Genomic DNA, 15,978 nt, shown 5'->3' with positions numbered 1-15,978 from the left:
ACCTCTGGAAAAAAATTTAATTGTTAACAATGAAAACAAAAATTAAAGTACTCACAAGGAGCCCTGGTGGCACAATGGTTAAGTGCTTGGCTACTAACCAAAAGGTTGCGGTTTGAGCCCACCAGCAGCTCTGTGGGGGAAAAGACCTGGCAACCTGCTCCTGTAAAGATTATAGCCTAGAAAACCCTGTGGGGCAGAAAGACCATACCTTACTCTGTCATATAGCATGGCTATGAGTTGGAATCAACTCAATGGTGCACAACAACACAAAGTATTTGCAGGCCCCCAAGAGTATCTGTGGACCCAGTTTAAGAAACACTACTGTACAGGAAACAATACAATCTTCTTCGCATGGGATACAAAGCCTTCCCTGATCTGTTCCTCCTTGCCCATTTCTCTTCACATGCATTTCCCACGTGCAACCTAGCATACAATCTCTGCTTCAACCAGATAAAATACTGCACAGTTCCTAGATTCAACCATATTTACTTACATATTCATGCCTTCATTCATGCTATTTCCTTTACCTAAAATGTCCTTCCTTCCACTCCCCCTATTCACCCTGATTATTCCTAGTCAACTTTCATGTCCCAGCTCATATGTTACCTCCTTCAAGAAGACTTTCCAAAGTGTAAATAATCACTCCCATCTTTCTGCCAACACTATACCAAAATATAATTCTACTACTCAGCACATATGTTGCTGTTGTTAGGTGCTGTCAAGTTGGTTCCTACTCATAGCAACCCTATGTACAACAGAACAAAACCCTGCCGGGTCCTGCCCCACCTTTACAATCATTGTTATACTTGAGCCCATTGGTGCAGCCATTGTGTCAATCCATCTCATTGAGGGTCTTCCTCTTTTTCACTGACCCTCTACTTTACCAAGCATGATGTCCTTCTCCAGGGATCGGTCCCTCCTGATAACACATCTGAAGTACGTGAGACAAAATACACACGTAAACAAACTACAGTGTATATACCACACTGCAATTTGTTTACAAACCCTTCTCCCTTATTAGCAGGCAAGGGCCATACCTTATTTAGCACCATATCCCAGAACCCAGCAGAGAGAAACTACTCACTGAATGAACTGATCTTTGAATGAATCATCCCCTCCTCCCTCTCAAAATACTGCCTTTAGATCCTGCCAAGAGGGGTCTCTGCCCTGAACCCCACTCTAGCCCTCCTCAGGCCATATTCCTCTCCACTGGGCATGGAATCCATGGAAACAAGGGGATGGACTCACACTCCCCATCTCCCTTCTAGATGACATGCGGGTACCTGAGATTCCGGCATTTCTTCCCAAAGGCCCCTAACTCAGTTTGAGGGCCTGCACAGGCCTCTTCTCCAGGTCTGTCCTTCTGAAGGTAGACTCTGCTACACATATGGACACCTTGGGCCAAAGCGCAGGTGTTTGGGGGAAGGCGCACCAGAGTTTAGATCTTGGGCATGCAGGCTGGAACGTTCACAAGCACGCATCTGAGACCCCCGTGTGGTGCCAGACTGAGTTAGGAATTGAGGGAGGAGGTGAGGCTCCACCACATTCTGGTATTAAACGAAATTTATGAATTCTAAATTCCATAAATTCTAAATTTGAACCTTCCCTTTTGAGTCATTATGAATGTATGTTCATCAAGATAAAAGGACAGAACATAACAATTTGTTAGCTTGGTTTATAATTTTAAATACTTAGGTATACATGGTAAATGAATGCTTGCTCTGGGCTCCACCAATTACAAGGGCAGGGCTCTTTTCAGAGTAAAGTTGATGAGTTTCATCAACCCAGTTTTATTAACTAGTAAAATAGGGCTAGGGTAGCATAGGAACAGAATCAGGACTCAAGATAATATTATTTTCCAGTTTCAGTAACTGGTTAAACAATACATTAAGTAACAGATCCAGGATTTAAACTTGTAATTCTTAAGTCCATGTTTTTTCCCCCTCAATACCATACTGGCTTTCTAAAAGCAGTCAGTTTACTAACGACTAAATTGAATACTAGGTCAAAAAAATACAACAACAAACCCGTTGCTGCTGAGTTGATTCCAACTCACAGCAACCCAAAAGAACTGCCTGATAGAGTTTCTAAGGAGCAGCTGGTGGATGTGAACTGCTGACCTTCTGGTTAATAGCCAAGCTCTTAACCAATACACCACCAAGGCTCCTTTTACTCTTTTGGTAAAATCTTTTGATGAGTCCATGGAACAATCTTGATATCACTCTATACATAATGTTTCAATATTTAGAAATCATATTTGAGATTTTACCTGGTATTAAGAGATGTCCATCTACTAGAAAACCAGGTATTTTTTACTGTAGCATTATTCACAATAGCAAAACAATGGAAACAACCTAAGTGCCAGTCAATGGTTAAACAGATACACAACTTGTGGTACATACTTACAATGGAATACTATACAAGGATAAAGAATAATGATGAGTCAGTGAAATATAACATAGATGAATCTGGAAGGCATTATACTGAGTGAAATGAGTTAAACACAGGAAGGCAATTACTGCATCATACTACTTTTATAAAAAGCCAAGAACAGGTATATACACAGAATGCAACTTTGATGGTTACCAGGGAAGGGAGGGGGAGGAAGGGGGAATCATTTACTACATACGTTAATTCTGGTGATGGGAAAGGCAATACACAATATGGGGGAAGTCAGCACAACGTGACCAAGATAAATGAAGACACTGAGAGGTATGCAAGAGCAAAGGACAACTACAGTAAATGCTGTAACAGACACAATTTTGCAACAACAGTAATAAAAAGCAAAAAACACGAGTGGTTACATAGGTAGATACGTATGCTACACAGGTGTGGGAAGGCGTATTGGAAGTACATGTGCATGTATGTATTTGTGGGCATATGTATACACATGTTTGTATGTCCTGCACATATATTCACACATATAATAAAGCACACGGAAGCAGGGTTATGGATACTGCCTAGGCATATCCAAACACCTCATGGGATTAATTTACTGGGTTTGAAGGCTCAGGAACAACTATGAAGAGTCTCATGGGACAACTATGTAATTGGTATAACTTCATAAAGATAATGTTCTACATCCTAGTTTAGTGAGTAGTATCTGGGTCTTAAAGCTTGTGAATGACCATCTAAGATACACCTAGCTCCATCTGGAGCAAAGGAGCATGAAGGAAACCAAAGACTCAAGAAATTAGTCCACAGGACTAACGGTCCACACAAACCTTGGGGTTATCTAGCCAGAGACCAGAACAACTAGATGGTGCTCAGCTACCACTACTGGCCGTTCTAACCAGGGACATAATAGAAAGTCCCAGTTAGAATGCAAGAAAAATGTAGAACAAAAGCCAAATTCATAAAAAAGACCAGACTTACTGGACTGATAGAGACTAGAAGAACCCCTGAGGCTATCGCCTGAAGATACCCTTTTAATGCGGAATTGAAGCTACTCTTGGAGGTCCCTTTCAGTCAAATAATGGACTGGCCTATAAAATAAACACCCATGAGGAATGTGCTCCTTTAAACAATCAACTCTACAACACCAAACAATCAACATTTACACAAAAGCAAAGAAGACAAGGCAAGGAGGGGCAGGGAAACTGGATGGATGGAAACTGGGCAGGTAAGACGGAAACGGTGAGACCCCCAACACACTGTGGGGATTACAGCCAATGTCACAGAACAGCATGTATATAAATTGCTGAATGAGAATCCAATTTGCTGTGTAAACTTTCACCTAAAATATTGAAGAAAAAAAAAAAAAAGATTGTTTCATTGATCCTAAAAGAAAGTCAACTAGTTTCCTTCTGAAAGAGTTAGGAATTGGCCTTCCTTTCCATCTATTCCATAAGGACTATAATTAATACATATTACAGAGAGAAATTTGTTTTAAAAAAAAAAACTCCCATATGTAGCAACTAGTCCACTTGTTCTTAACCTAGCTTCACATCACTTTCTATAGTTTAACTAGATGAGTCATAGCAGACAATCGCTGTGGACTGTTCTTGAAGACAACAGTCCAACGTGAAGACACCAGTCCTCTATGGACAAAAATCTCAACATGTTGGACACCATCAGGAAAGTTACTGAAAACTAAACTGAAAGCACTGTTTACTCAAGTAACATAAAAAAGCCATGAATCATGACATGGAGTTCTTACCACCTCATCAACTCAAGGGAGACATAACACAGGGGGGAAAATACTCAATAAACGTAATTAAAACAAGTAAGAGGATAGAGGGAGGACAAAAGAAAAGGAGAAATAGAAGATAAACTAAAAAATAAAACTATATTCTACAGTACTAAAACTGGAAGGTGTCCCAAATTTTGGAAATCAATAAAATTATGGAAGGCCTTCGGTCATTCCCTTAACATTTACTGAAAACTTACCACATGCTACGTACTATGCCAGATGCTGGTGACTTGTGGCAGGTATCATTCCAGACGCTGGTGATGTGAAAGACAAAATCTCCAGCCTCTAAAGCCTAATAATCTAGTAGGGGGTGGCACTTTAACAATTTGGGATCACAGGAGAAAAAGCAAGTAACTCCACCAAGGGACTTCATAGGGTGTTGTAATAATAACTCTGACTATAAGAGTTGGCACCAAACTGGTTCCTATGAGGCATATGAAGGTCAGATACACCCCCATTCTCTTACTTCGCCACCATTTCTGACACCAGCCAGTACCCGCAACGACACTCTTTCTCTACTGGGTTCAATAATTCATTGGAACGGTCCAGAGAACTCATGGAAACAATACAACTGCAATAACAACTTTAATATAAACAGAATGAATATATGCAAAATGTGAGGTTCAGGAGGGGTCCCACCATGAGGCCTCAACACCTAAAAGAAGACCCACTTATATCTCAAAGGGAAGCAGGTTACCCTTCAGAAAACTAACGTTCATTCTTGCCCATCAGGGCACTTTCAAACTGGAAGTTCAACGATGTCACTCGACAGGCTCACCTAGGGTTCAGTCTTTAAACCCTGCTGCCACTGTATGGGTCTGTTCTGTTCGCTGCCACTTCTTTTAGTACTGCTATAGCCACCACTCCTTCGCCATCTGCTCCATGGGCCAACTCGCCCACCACCACTATAGTCTCTCTTCATAGGCCGACTCACCCACCACCACCACAGTCTCTCTCCGTAGGCCAACTCATCCACTACACCACAGTCTCTCTTTATGGGCCAGCTCACCCACCACAGCTAGTCTCTCTTGGTCTTCAGTGCTACTGCCCTTGATCCATACTACAGCTCCTTTATTTGGGTCTAGGAGAGAAGCTCTCAAGGAACTCTGGTGGTGCAGTAGTTAAGCCCTTGGCTGCTAACCAAAAGGTCAGTGATTTGAACCCACCAGCCTCTCCACAAGAGAAAGATGTGGCAGTCTGCTTCCATTAAGGTTACAGCCTTGGAAACCCTATGGGGCAGTTCTACTCTATCCTATAGAATCTCATGAGTTGGAATCAACTTGATGGAAATTTTTTTTTTTTTTTTTGGTTTACGTTATCAGTACAGGGGCGCCGGGTCCAAAGGACCACTTCTCTCCTAGCTCTCATGGATCAGGAAGCCACCAAGACCCTCTGTGAGACTGGCCATTTAAATGGGGACACTCCTTGTTAATTTCAGGGCGTGGCTTTCTAAACCAACTAATCCTTTAGGTGGATCATAAACCAACCGATCCCTGCAAGCCACTTCTGCAGATAGTAAACTGACTAAGCCCTGCCAAGTCACTTCTACAGACAGTAAACTGACCAACCACTTGAAGGACTGCAGTTAGAACAATTGTTTTGGGAGAATTACAAATCCAGTGCTAAAAAGGCCATATAAAGAAACCCACTGAACCATATAGCTATTTGCTAGGAAAGAAAGGGAGAGGTGCAAAATAAGTATGATAATAATAAAGTAAAAATGATACAGAGAGCTAATATTTATTGAATACTTACCATATGCTAGGCCTTGTACACAAATTAGCCTATTTAATTCTCACACTAATCCTATAATTTCTTTTCATCTTCAGTTTATATGTGAGAAAACTGAGGGGCTATGTAACTTGTTAAAGGTGATAAAGTTATGTGGATTTGATGCTAACAGAGATCACATAAAATTAAGCTGTGAATGATTATGACCTGTTTGTGGAAATAGTAATAGCTTGGTATGGTATAGCACAGGATAAAAATAATGACAGCAACCAGCACTGGGGTACAGTGGTCAACAAAACAGAAAACATACTGCCTCTGCCTGAGTAGAGATTATGTCTAATCTTTCCCCTTACTCCCCATCCCTCACCATCCACGGAAGGAAACATTATCTCCCATCTTATAGATGCAGAAACTGAGATTTGGAGATGTTAAGTAAATTGCTTAAGGACACACAGTCATTAAGTAGCATAGCTAGAATTGAACCCAAGTCTGTCTGACCCAAAGCCCAAATTTACTCAACTTTACTGTGTAGCCTCTCTCTTACTCATTCAACAGAAGTGTACCAAGAACCTACCATATGTCTATTACTACTACTACGCTAGCAATACAGAGATGAAAGATATAAAGCCTGGCTTCAGGAAACTCACAGGCTAGTCATAACAGTCAAGCAAACTGACACTACAATACAGTGAGATATATATGCTACCACCAAAGTATAGACAGGATCTTATTGAAATACAAAGAAGGGTCCTTAGCCGAGACTGAGCCAGGGAATGCAGAAGTGCAGTTTTGAAAGGTAAGTAAAAGTTGGTTAAAGAAAGCAACAGAAAGGTGGTGGGACAGTGTTCTGGGAAAGGGAAGGGTACAGAGGAAGGCACAGTGACACAGAAGAACACAGTATGTCTGAGGCTACAAGTCTGCTCAGTCTTGGGCAAGGTGCTGTGGGGTGGTCAGCAGTTCAAACCCACCAGCTGCTCCACAGGAGAAAGACGCGATGGTCTGCTTCTGCAAAGATTACAGCCTTGGACACACTACGGAGCAGTTCTACCCTGTCCTATAGGGTTGCTATGAGTAGGAATTGACTCAATAGCAACAGGTTTGTTTTTTTTCTTTTTTTAAGCCCAAAGGAAAAAAGACCAGTCACGGCTACTAAATTATTTCAAGAGTCAGGGACACATCTGAGAAATATTTAGGAGGTAAATCAACAGAACTTGGTAGTAAGTTAGCAATTCTGACTACACTGTATATGTTTTTTAAATACACAAAAACTATGAGGCCCAGTGAGAAAACCTGAGAGTAACCACATAAAAATTCAGAGTCAACGCCATACTTGGTAAGGCAGCTTATTCTATAAGTCATTTTAGAGTTATTGTAGAGTTACAGAGTTAGCACAATCCACTTTTGAAATCTTAAGCACTGATAGGACAGAGGAACTTTTCTCAGTCAACTTCCTCTATCAGATGAATGGCTTCTCTAGGTATACTTTGTGAAGCTGATTCTCAGGAAATACTCAAGCAGAAGTCGGATGACCATGTGTCAGGGGTTTAATTTAAAAAGATTTTCATAGTAGATGACTCCTAGAGCTCCTTAAACTCAAGGTTCCACAAGAAGACATAACAAGTACATTATGATCACCATGTGTTCCAAGTCCAGATGTCTACAGCCATCTAATGGGGTTCAATCACATGGAATAATTCCAAACATTGGTCTGATATTATTATCAATTGTCTCGGTACTTAAAACCTAACATAGCCACATTTCCAATTACTTAGCTAATATGAAGAGTATACTTTTTAGGCTTATGAAATTAACTACAATGTCACAAATTCCTTAAAAAGTACAGTAATATTCAAAATGAGTTACAGAACTGACTAACATCTCAACAGGAAAATGATCATTTCTGCCTCACTGTCGTCAAGCCCTATGTTTGACCACTAAATGTGAGGGGGGAAAGAAAAACTCATCTGGTGGGAGCAGAAAAATGCCCTGCAATATGCAGACAAGATGGGCCATCATTCCAGATCTGTACATCGCTTCCCTTTCCTATTAGTTAAAGAGCACTGGTGCCATGTCACAAGCTCTTACAGAGATTCTTTGATTCAAGGAGCTACTCAGTGAAATCCAGGCTTCATCTCCAAATACAGTGCCTGCCAAGTCCGTGAAGAGACTCTGAAATCAGAAGAGTCAGTAAACAGTGTCATGAAATCCAACTCTTCACTTTCACATTCTGGGTGCAAAACGACAACACCAGGGTCACTAAATCAATCAATATTCTTATTTCTGGTAAATACTTAAAAAAAAAAATTCTACAATAAGGCTCATAAAACATAATTCAATGTCACGTCTGTAAGCAGGACTATAAGACTAGCAGGGAAAAACCTAATTAAAATATATAAAGAGCTTTCCACTACTGGCCAAGATGGAGTAACAGGGATGAAATTTAATCTTATGCCTGAAACAACCAGGGAAAAAAAAAATATATGAAAGTTTTTCAAGACATGGAATATCAGGCAACAAAGGACAGTGATCCCTGACAGACAGGAAACAAACAAGGGGAGCCCTACAACTGCCCCAGCCCGTTGCCTTGAAAGTTTCCAGGCTGTAGAACGGGGACCAGGAACTCAGGCAGAGTGTGATGGTCTCTGAGTTGAGGAGATGGAACTGAGACTAGAGACAGCAAGCAGGAGTGAGTACTTAAGCGGAGAAAGATGCACAGGTCTGTAGGGGGTATTCCTCAGGTCTTCAGCTGGGTACTTACAAATACATACTGTGAGGAAACAAGTTACTTAAGTATAGGGGAAATATCCACCCAAAGGATTAAAGGCAACACCTACAGCACACAGGAGGACCAGGAACATTCCTGTTCCCACCAGCCAGAGTACTCAGAACAGTTGTGCCTCAATACTGGGACAAAATTACCCCCAAACTAAACACTGCCCTAGCACTGTCTAAGAAAACTTAAAAGCAACCCCAAAAAGGCCATATCCTAGAACAAAGTTCAAAAGTATTTACAGAAATACAAAAATACCCAGTATCCAACAACAAGGTAAAATTCCTAGTGTCAGGCATACAGAGCAGGAAAAAAACAATCTATAATTAGGAGAAAAATCCATTAAAACTGACCCAGAAACATAGACTCAGTAGACACATTTAACCAGTCTTTATAACTATATTCCATACGTTCAAGAAGCTAGGAGAAAGATGGGACGTGGAAGATATAAAAAAGGCCAGATTTCTTGAGGAGAAACTATAATGTCAGAAATAAAAGATACGCTGCATAAAATTAACAGCAGATTAAACACTGCAGAAAAGAAGATGAATAAAATTTGGAAACACAGCAATAGACTATCCAAAATGAAACAAAGAGAAAAAAAAAGGCTGGGGGAAAAAAAAAAAAACTGATCTGAGCTTTAAGACAACTTAACCAGGCTAACAGACATGTTACTGGACTTCCAAGAGGGAGGGGCAAAAATATTTGAAGAAATAACGGCCAAAAAATCTCCAAATTGGATAAAAACCACAAACCCACAGAGCCATGAGGTTCAACAAACTCCAAGCACAAGAAACATAAGAAAAATATATAAACAATTTCATTTACAAAGAATTCTCACTCACAGACTCTATACCCAAATGTAATCTAGAAATTACTTAGACTAAAACTAGCCTTTAGGCTAACTTACTAGGTACAGTGTTGTAATTGACACTTTGGGAGAATATATTAAATCAAACATTAATCTGAGGAAAATGCTTAACAAAAATCTTAATGATGTAAAAACTAGCAAAACAATTTTTAAAACAATGTATATTTTCTTACCCTGTCAGTTAAATAATTCATTAAAGTAAATCTGTGTTGATCTTATTTTAGCAAAAATTCTTTTTTAAGCAGCAATGTGCTTCTTTTTCTTAAATTTCCTTTCCTTTAATTTATACAGGTTATTCAGACAGAATTAGGACACTGAAAAGCTTTTAAAGGAACTGAAAACACAGAAGCAGACTTGAGGTTTGGAAAAGAGTTAGTCCTCCTCCCAAAAAACAACAACATTGCAACCACTATTTCAAAATATACATTTTTTTTTTTAGTGTAAAACTGTACTCAAAGTGGGGAGTATCTGTTTTTAGTAGCCCGGCTAACTATTCAGGACTCAAAAAAACAACATCTAAATATTATTTGAAAAAGGAATCATGCAAACAAAAAAACACTGAAGTAGAAAACTAAATATATTTTCCTATTTTTGTGAACACGCCTATGTTTTAGAGTTCATTGAGCAAATTCTCAAATTTCTGTCTAAAAACAGGCAAGTGAAGAGACAGAGGAACAAGTTCTGAGTATCTACTGTAATGGCTACCCTTCCTGTCATGTGCTTCCCCTAAAACAGAAGTCAATTTAGTCATTCTACCATTTTGCTTACAAAATAGTGGGATATTTCAAATATAAAAAATAATTCTATGGAAGAGCTGCCAAAAAACATATTCACAATCTCCAGAAAGAATTCATTTCTACATTCCTTTTTTCTTAAAGAAAAATAAAAACATACAGACATTTAGATAACATATACATTTAAGTGTCTACACAAATAAAACACTTTGGGGAAATGTACAGTAGTATAATACTTCCCTATAGGTTCAGCATATACATGAAAAATAGCACACAGATCTCTTCGGGCACACAGACTCAGAAGTTATCACCGGAACAGCTATTTATGGCTTTGACTTCTGCCTTCTTTTAAGCAGAAAAAAATCCTTTTTAATAAAATGCAGAATTGAAATTATATATGTAAAATTAGTAAAGCAAAACAGTACTTATTCTCTAGTAACAGATATTAACAATGCACTAAATTTCTACATAGATAAGAGAGAAGAATGTTTTGAAATTAAAAATTCCAATCGACTCTTGTAAATCAGATCCTATTCAAGAGAAATTATGCCTAAATACACCTTATTTTGAGCACAACTATAATAAGCAGAATTTAATAACCTACATGCACGTACTTAGAATGCATGCATGCTCCAATACCTGTAACAATAAAAATGGACGTTTGTATTTCACTGATTCAGTTCCCAATACAATTTCAATATTCAGTTCCCAAGTCAAAAATGTACTTTTCTACTTAATATAAACATGTAAGACAAAGACATGCATGCTAAATTATTATCTAGCTGTCATCAAGACTTCAGTTACCTGCATTTCAAAACGCCTAAGAACACCTCAAAATCATCTCCCAAAATATTAAGCAATCTAATAATGCATACAGTAAATCATCTAACCGGGCTCTGGTTATTAAAAAAAAAAATTAGAGGCATTTAAATTCCCTGCTACTGCAACAGTCCTCCTCACCAATCAGAACTATTGTTTGAAATTCTCTCTCTTGCAAAATCTGCTATTACTTCACCAGTTTAAGAATTTGAGCCATTTATTGTTAAACACGAAGCTTAGGAAGAAACATTTCTGCATCAAATGCACATAACTTCACAGTAAAGTTCCTCCCCCACCCCGAGAGGAAACTAGGTTCATTTTCTCTCTTTCTCTCTCATTTGGCCAGATTATCCAAGAAGGCAGGCTACGGTTTGGATTTCAGCACTGAAGACTGTAAGCGACAATACATAGTTCACAGAACGCAATATTAAAGTTTCACCGTTTGAACAGGTAAAATTCCTAGATTGTGAGACATGTGCTGGGCCCGTAAGATGACCACTCCTGTTAAGGTCCAATTCCTTCCTGAACCACCTGGACTCTTCCGGCCGATAAACCAAATGAGGGGCTTCAAACAGAAAGCCTCTAAATTCACAACATGCAATCCCCCCCCGCCCCCAGAAAACAAGTTGTCCCGAAGAGAAGAAAAGAGCACTTACATGTGGAGCATGACCTGGTTCAAGAAGACCCCATCCACCAAAGCCACATATTCATCTAGGTGGGTCCCGTTTCCCGCAGCCAGGGGTCCAAACGTTTTAACCTAGAACAGAAAGCAAGCTCGTCAGCACGCCGCGAACGCCCACCTCCATCTCTGCAGCCACAAATACAACCAAGGACACCCCACTTACCCAAGTGACCAAGGGGCTGGTCATGAACTGTTCCAGAAGGGGAGTAAAAATCTCGCTCTCCATTTTACAGATGGTGTATTTGGGGGAAGAGGGGAAAAAAAAGAAAAAAAGGGAACTACCACACAAATAACGCTTGGGGAATGGGTCACTAGACGTTGAAGTAAGTAAAAATCAATGAAAGTCCATTTCCGCAAGGGAGGACAATCCCATCGTCGAGGGGGAAAAGGTCTCCCTCCTCAGAAAACACCCCAGAGGGGAAAGAGGCGAACTCCCCAACAGCGGCTTCGACGGCCGGCGCGAGCGGCAGCCTGCGCGGGCAAGGGCTTCACCGGGCGAGGAGGGGCAGAGAAAAGGCATCTGGAGGAGGAGGAAGGGAAAGGGGGCTGGAGCAGCGAGACAAAAAGCCCGTCAAGGCTGCCCAGCTCCTGGAGGAGCAAGACGAGCGACGCCGCCAATGAATTAACCGCCAACGTCGGCTCGTCAGGCACAACGTTGGGGCTGCCGGTGGCCGCCCGGCCGGAGCGCGGCGTCCCCCTCAGCACGCTCCACACACACAGCGACCGACGGCCGCTCCGAGCGACGGAGCCGCCCTGCCCGCAGCCCCTCACCGCCCACAGGCAGGGCTCGCCCCCTTCCCGCGAGCACACACCATCCCTCGGGCGCTCTCCCGCCGCCCTCACGCCGCGCCTCCAGCCCCCTTCCCCTTCCCCTTCCCCTCCCGGGGTGGGGGCCTGAACGTGAGTCCCTGACCCCCCAGCTTCCTAAGCCCCGCCGGCCTTTCCAGTCGGCCTCCGGGAGCTCCGGCAGAAAATCACCGCCGCACTCCGGCCTCCACCCTCTCTGGAGGAGCGGGAGTAACGGCCACAGAACCGCAGTGCCGCATCACACCCCAGCCCGCGCCGCCCAACCACGAGCGCCGGCCCTCCGTCAAAGGGAGCGCCCCGCTCCCTCCGCGCCGATATCCTTCCGCCGGCTCCCCGCCCTTCCCGCGCCGCTGCCTCTGGATTGTGGGAGAAGAAAACCGCTGCATGAGCGCGCTCCCGAGCCGGCGCGCCCCCGGCCGGCCCCGCCGCCGCCCAGATGCCGCCGGCGGGCGCGCTCTCGCGGCAGGGCTGCGGTGGCCGGCGCCGCGCTCGCGCCCGCGCCCGCGCCCACGACGGCTGCCTGGACCGGGGCGGGGCGGGGAAGCCGGGGCCGGGGAAGGGAAGCCGGGGCCGGGGTCTGCCTGCGGGCTCGCTGGCTCCTGCTCGCTTGGGGCTGCTTTCCTCCCCCGGCGCCTTCTTTGATGCGCGAAGGAAAGGGAACGAAATCCCCATTTTAAACGCGAGGGATGCAGACAGCCTTTTCGGACACTTTGATTTGATCTGTTGAGCGTGCTTTCGGCAGCAAAACGGAGTAGGGGAACTCGCTGCAGCAAATGGCAAAGACGCTTGAACCGCAAACTTTGCTCTTTGCTTTCTTTTTTTTTCTTTCTTTGCTCTTTAATCTAGTCCACTGAAGCGTGAATGTTCTTCAAAGTTACAAGTAAAATGTGGTAGGATTTTAAATGACTAGCAGCGTCTTTCAACATGTGGGTATTCCCTGACTGGAGCAAATGGGATTCAGACATTGTTTGACTATTTGGTCATTGAAAAAAAAAAAAAAAATCCAAACAAATCAAGAGCTACTAAGAGGAGACATTTGGCAGTCATCCAAGTTGGGCGACAAATAAACAGATTACATATTTAGTCATAAATCTCTATGCCGTGCACGATTTAAACAGTTCTCCAACAAAACCAGACCTTAACTCCTCATTTCCAGGGGAAATAAAGACCTTTTCCTGGGATGAAATAGGCATGGAAAAGATGATTTTTTAAAAGAAAATAAATATAGTTATACAGTTTACAATGTGTGCTGTGTTCATGTTTACATAAATACCTACTTTCTGATGCTTCTGTATTTTAAATTAGTGGTAAAGATTTCTTGTCATAAAAGTGAATTAAGAAATAGCAAAATCACTTAATTACTAGTTGAGAGCCTGGGCCCTAGAGTCTCCCTGGCTAGTTCAAATCAGGGCTTCAACCCGGTTGGTTCTCGTTGGAACCCCCACTGAGAATTCGCAATTCTAACAAGTTCCCAGGCCACGCTAATGCTGCTGGTTAGGGAGCAGTTCTGAGAACCACTATTACAGCAGTGGTTCTCAAAGTTTATTGTACATAAAAATCACCTGGGGATCTTGTTAAACTGTAGATCCTGATTCAGTCTATCTGAGGTGGAAATGCAAATTTTCAGCAAGGCTTGGAATGGGAAGGAACTGATTCCAAGCCCTGGTTCAAATCCAAATACCAGCTGTGAGAGCCTAGGCACGTTACTGAACCTCTCTATGCTTCACTTTCTTCACCTGTAAAGTGGGAGTAATAACAGGGTTAAACGAAATGATGGTCTACAGTAATTGTTCTATAAATGTTATCGATGTAATTTTCATCCTCACTGCCCCCAAATGAAGACACTTAAGAAAACAACTTGAAATGTAACCTCTCCCACTTCACTTCAATTACTGTAGAAAGGATCTTGCTTTGGGGAGTAGAGTAATAAATTCCTTCCAATATCATCATAATTGAAATTAGGATACACTGGATAATTACATGTGGTACTTTGCTAGGTGTTGTACACAGTAGAACCTTGCATTGCCCGGACCAGTGTGCAAGCCTCCCATCATCCTGGTTCCTAGCAACTCTTCTTTCAGCTCTTGATGACTCTTTCTTAATCACACTGCATTCTTTGCTGAATGGAATGCCAGAAAGAGAGCAGGAACCAAGAAGGAACATTGCTTTTAGGAGCAGCCCAATGCCGGCCATGTCCACTTTCCTTTGTAATCCCTCAGAAGCTTGGCATAAACAACATGGAAGTGTCTGTGCCTATACTGGGGTTAATGCTAACACAGACCAACCTGCTTCATTCACAGATTTTAAGAACCCGTAAAGTGTTAACACCAAGCGCAACAGGTTAAGAGCATCCTGGAAAGTGGTTACTGAAGGGTTAACGGAGGAGGTGTACATTTAGATAGCATCCGTTATCCAGTTTACATTTAGTGCGCAGCCCTCACAGAAATCTGGATTCCCCTCTAAAGCCAGATGGCCCCAGATGCATCGTGGTCTATCTTTAGGTTTTGCGCGCATGCACGCACACATACACACATACACACACACACACTCAACAAAGAAACATGAGGAGTTAATTGTAAAAACAGGAAGCTTTAGACCAGACTGAGGTCTGGAGGAACGTATGTGAAAATCCACCAATTCACAATTCCCTAGTTTAAAAACAGCCTTGGAAATGCTTTATAGTATCTCAGGAGTACAATCAGGAAATTTCTCTGTCTGGCAAAAGAGGGATGGTGCATTATATACAATTTAATCATCTTTGAATTGCAACATTCTATAAGATGAAATCCAAAAGTTTCCTATCATCCTTTCACTCAGGAAGAGATTTCTCAAGATTTCTTCAAGGTAATTTTCTTTTGAACTTTGTAGTCATTTATTTATGCTGAATTCATCCCTTCTTAGAACGTTAAATCCAGCAGAGTAAGACTTCGGAAAAATCATACCCATATGGTTGGATCTAAGTTATTTGCTCAGCTCTCTTTTAATCAGAAGCTAAGTGGTTGTAAAGGACCATGGTCCCCGATGTTAGGCATCATGGAGAGCAGTTCTTCCTGTGGCTTCCCTCTGCAGGCTACGCATCCATGGTACTACCCGTATACCAAAAGCGCCTGTGTCTACCACCATCTTGATCCACATTTTAGGAGGTGATAGACTCACCCAAAACCAGGCTCCACAGTGACAAATATTTCAAAATACAGGCTTGCAAAGTTAGTCATATTCAAACTAGCAAAATAAAGGCACCCTAAACACAACAGCAGAAAGGCACCATGGTTCATAATAGCCAAAAAGCAGAAACAACGCAGATGTCCATCAACTGATAAATGAATAAATAAAATGTGAAATATCTATACAATGGAGCCCTGGTGGCATAGT

General features: G+C 42.0%; 1 protein-coding gene across 23 annotated transcripts in view; it reads right to left on the bottom strand.

Moving 5' to 3' along the window:
- The window catches only part of CCDC88A (coiled-coil domain containing 88A), a 134,557-nt gene extending 121,940 nt beyond the window's left edge, over nt 1–12,617 (bottom strand). For 8 of the 23 annotated variants that reach the window (XM_064277047.1, XM_064277052.1, XM_064277053.1 and 5 more), the window contains exons 1-2: nt 11,963–12,611; nt 11,774–11,874 (exon numbers count right to left, since the gene is read on the bottom strand). In XM_064277047.1, the coding sequence (XP_064133117.1) occupies nt 11,774–11,874; nt 11,963–12,025 (164 nt within the window). In that variant the 5' untranslated portion in view covers nt 12,026–12,611. Of the gene's footprint in view, nt 1–11,773; nt 11,875–11,962 lie in introns of all 23 variants that reach the window. The other 15 variants (XR_010319468.1, XR_010319467.1, XM_003417599.3 and 12 more) reach the window with 11 other exon arrangements.
- Nucleotides 12,618–15,978: the final 3,361 nt, after the last annotated feature.

This window comes from Loxodonta africana, chromosome 26 (genome assembly GCF_030014295.1).
Source record: "Loxodonta africana isolate mLoxAfr1 chromosome 26, mLoxAfr1.hap2, whole genome shotgun sequence".
NCBI lineage: Eukaryota > Metazoa > Chordata > Mammalia > Proboscidea > Elephantidae > Loxodonta > Loxodonta africana.
This window is presented reverse-complemented; position numbering and strand designations above follow the sequence as displayed.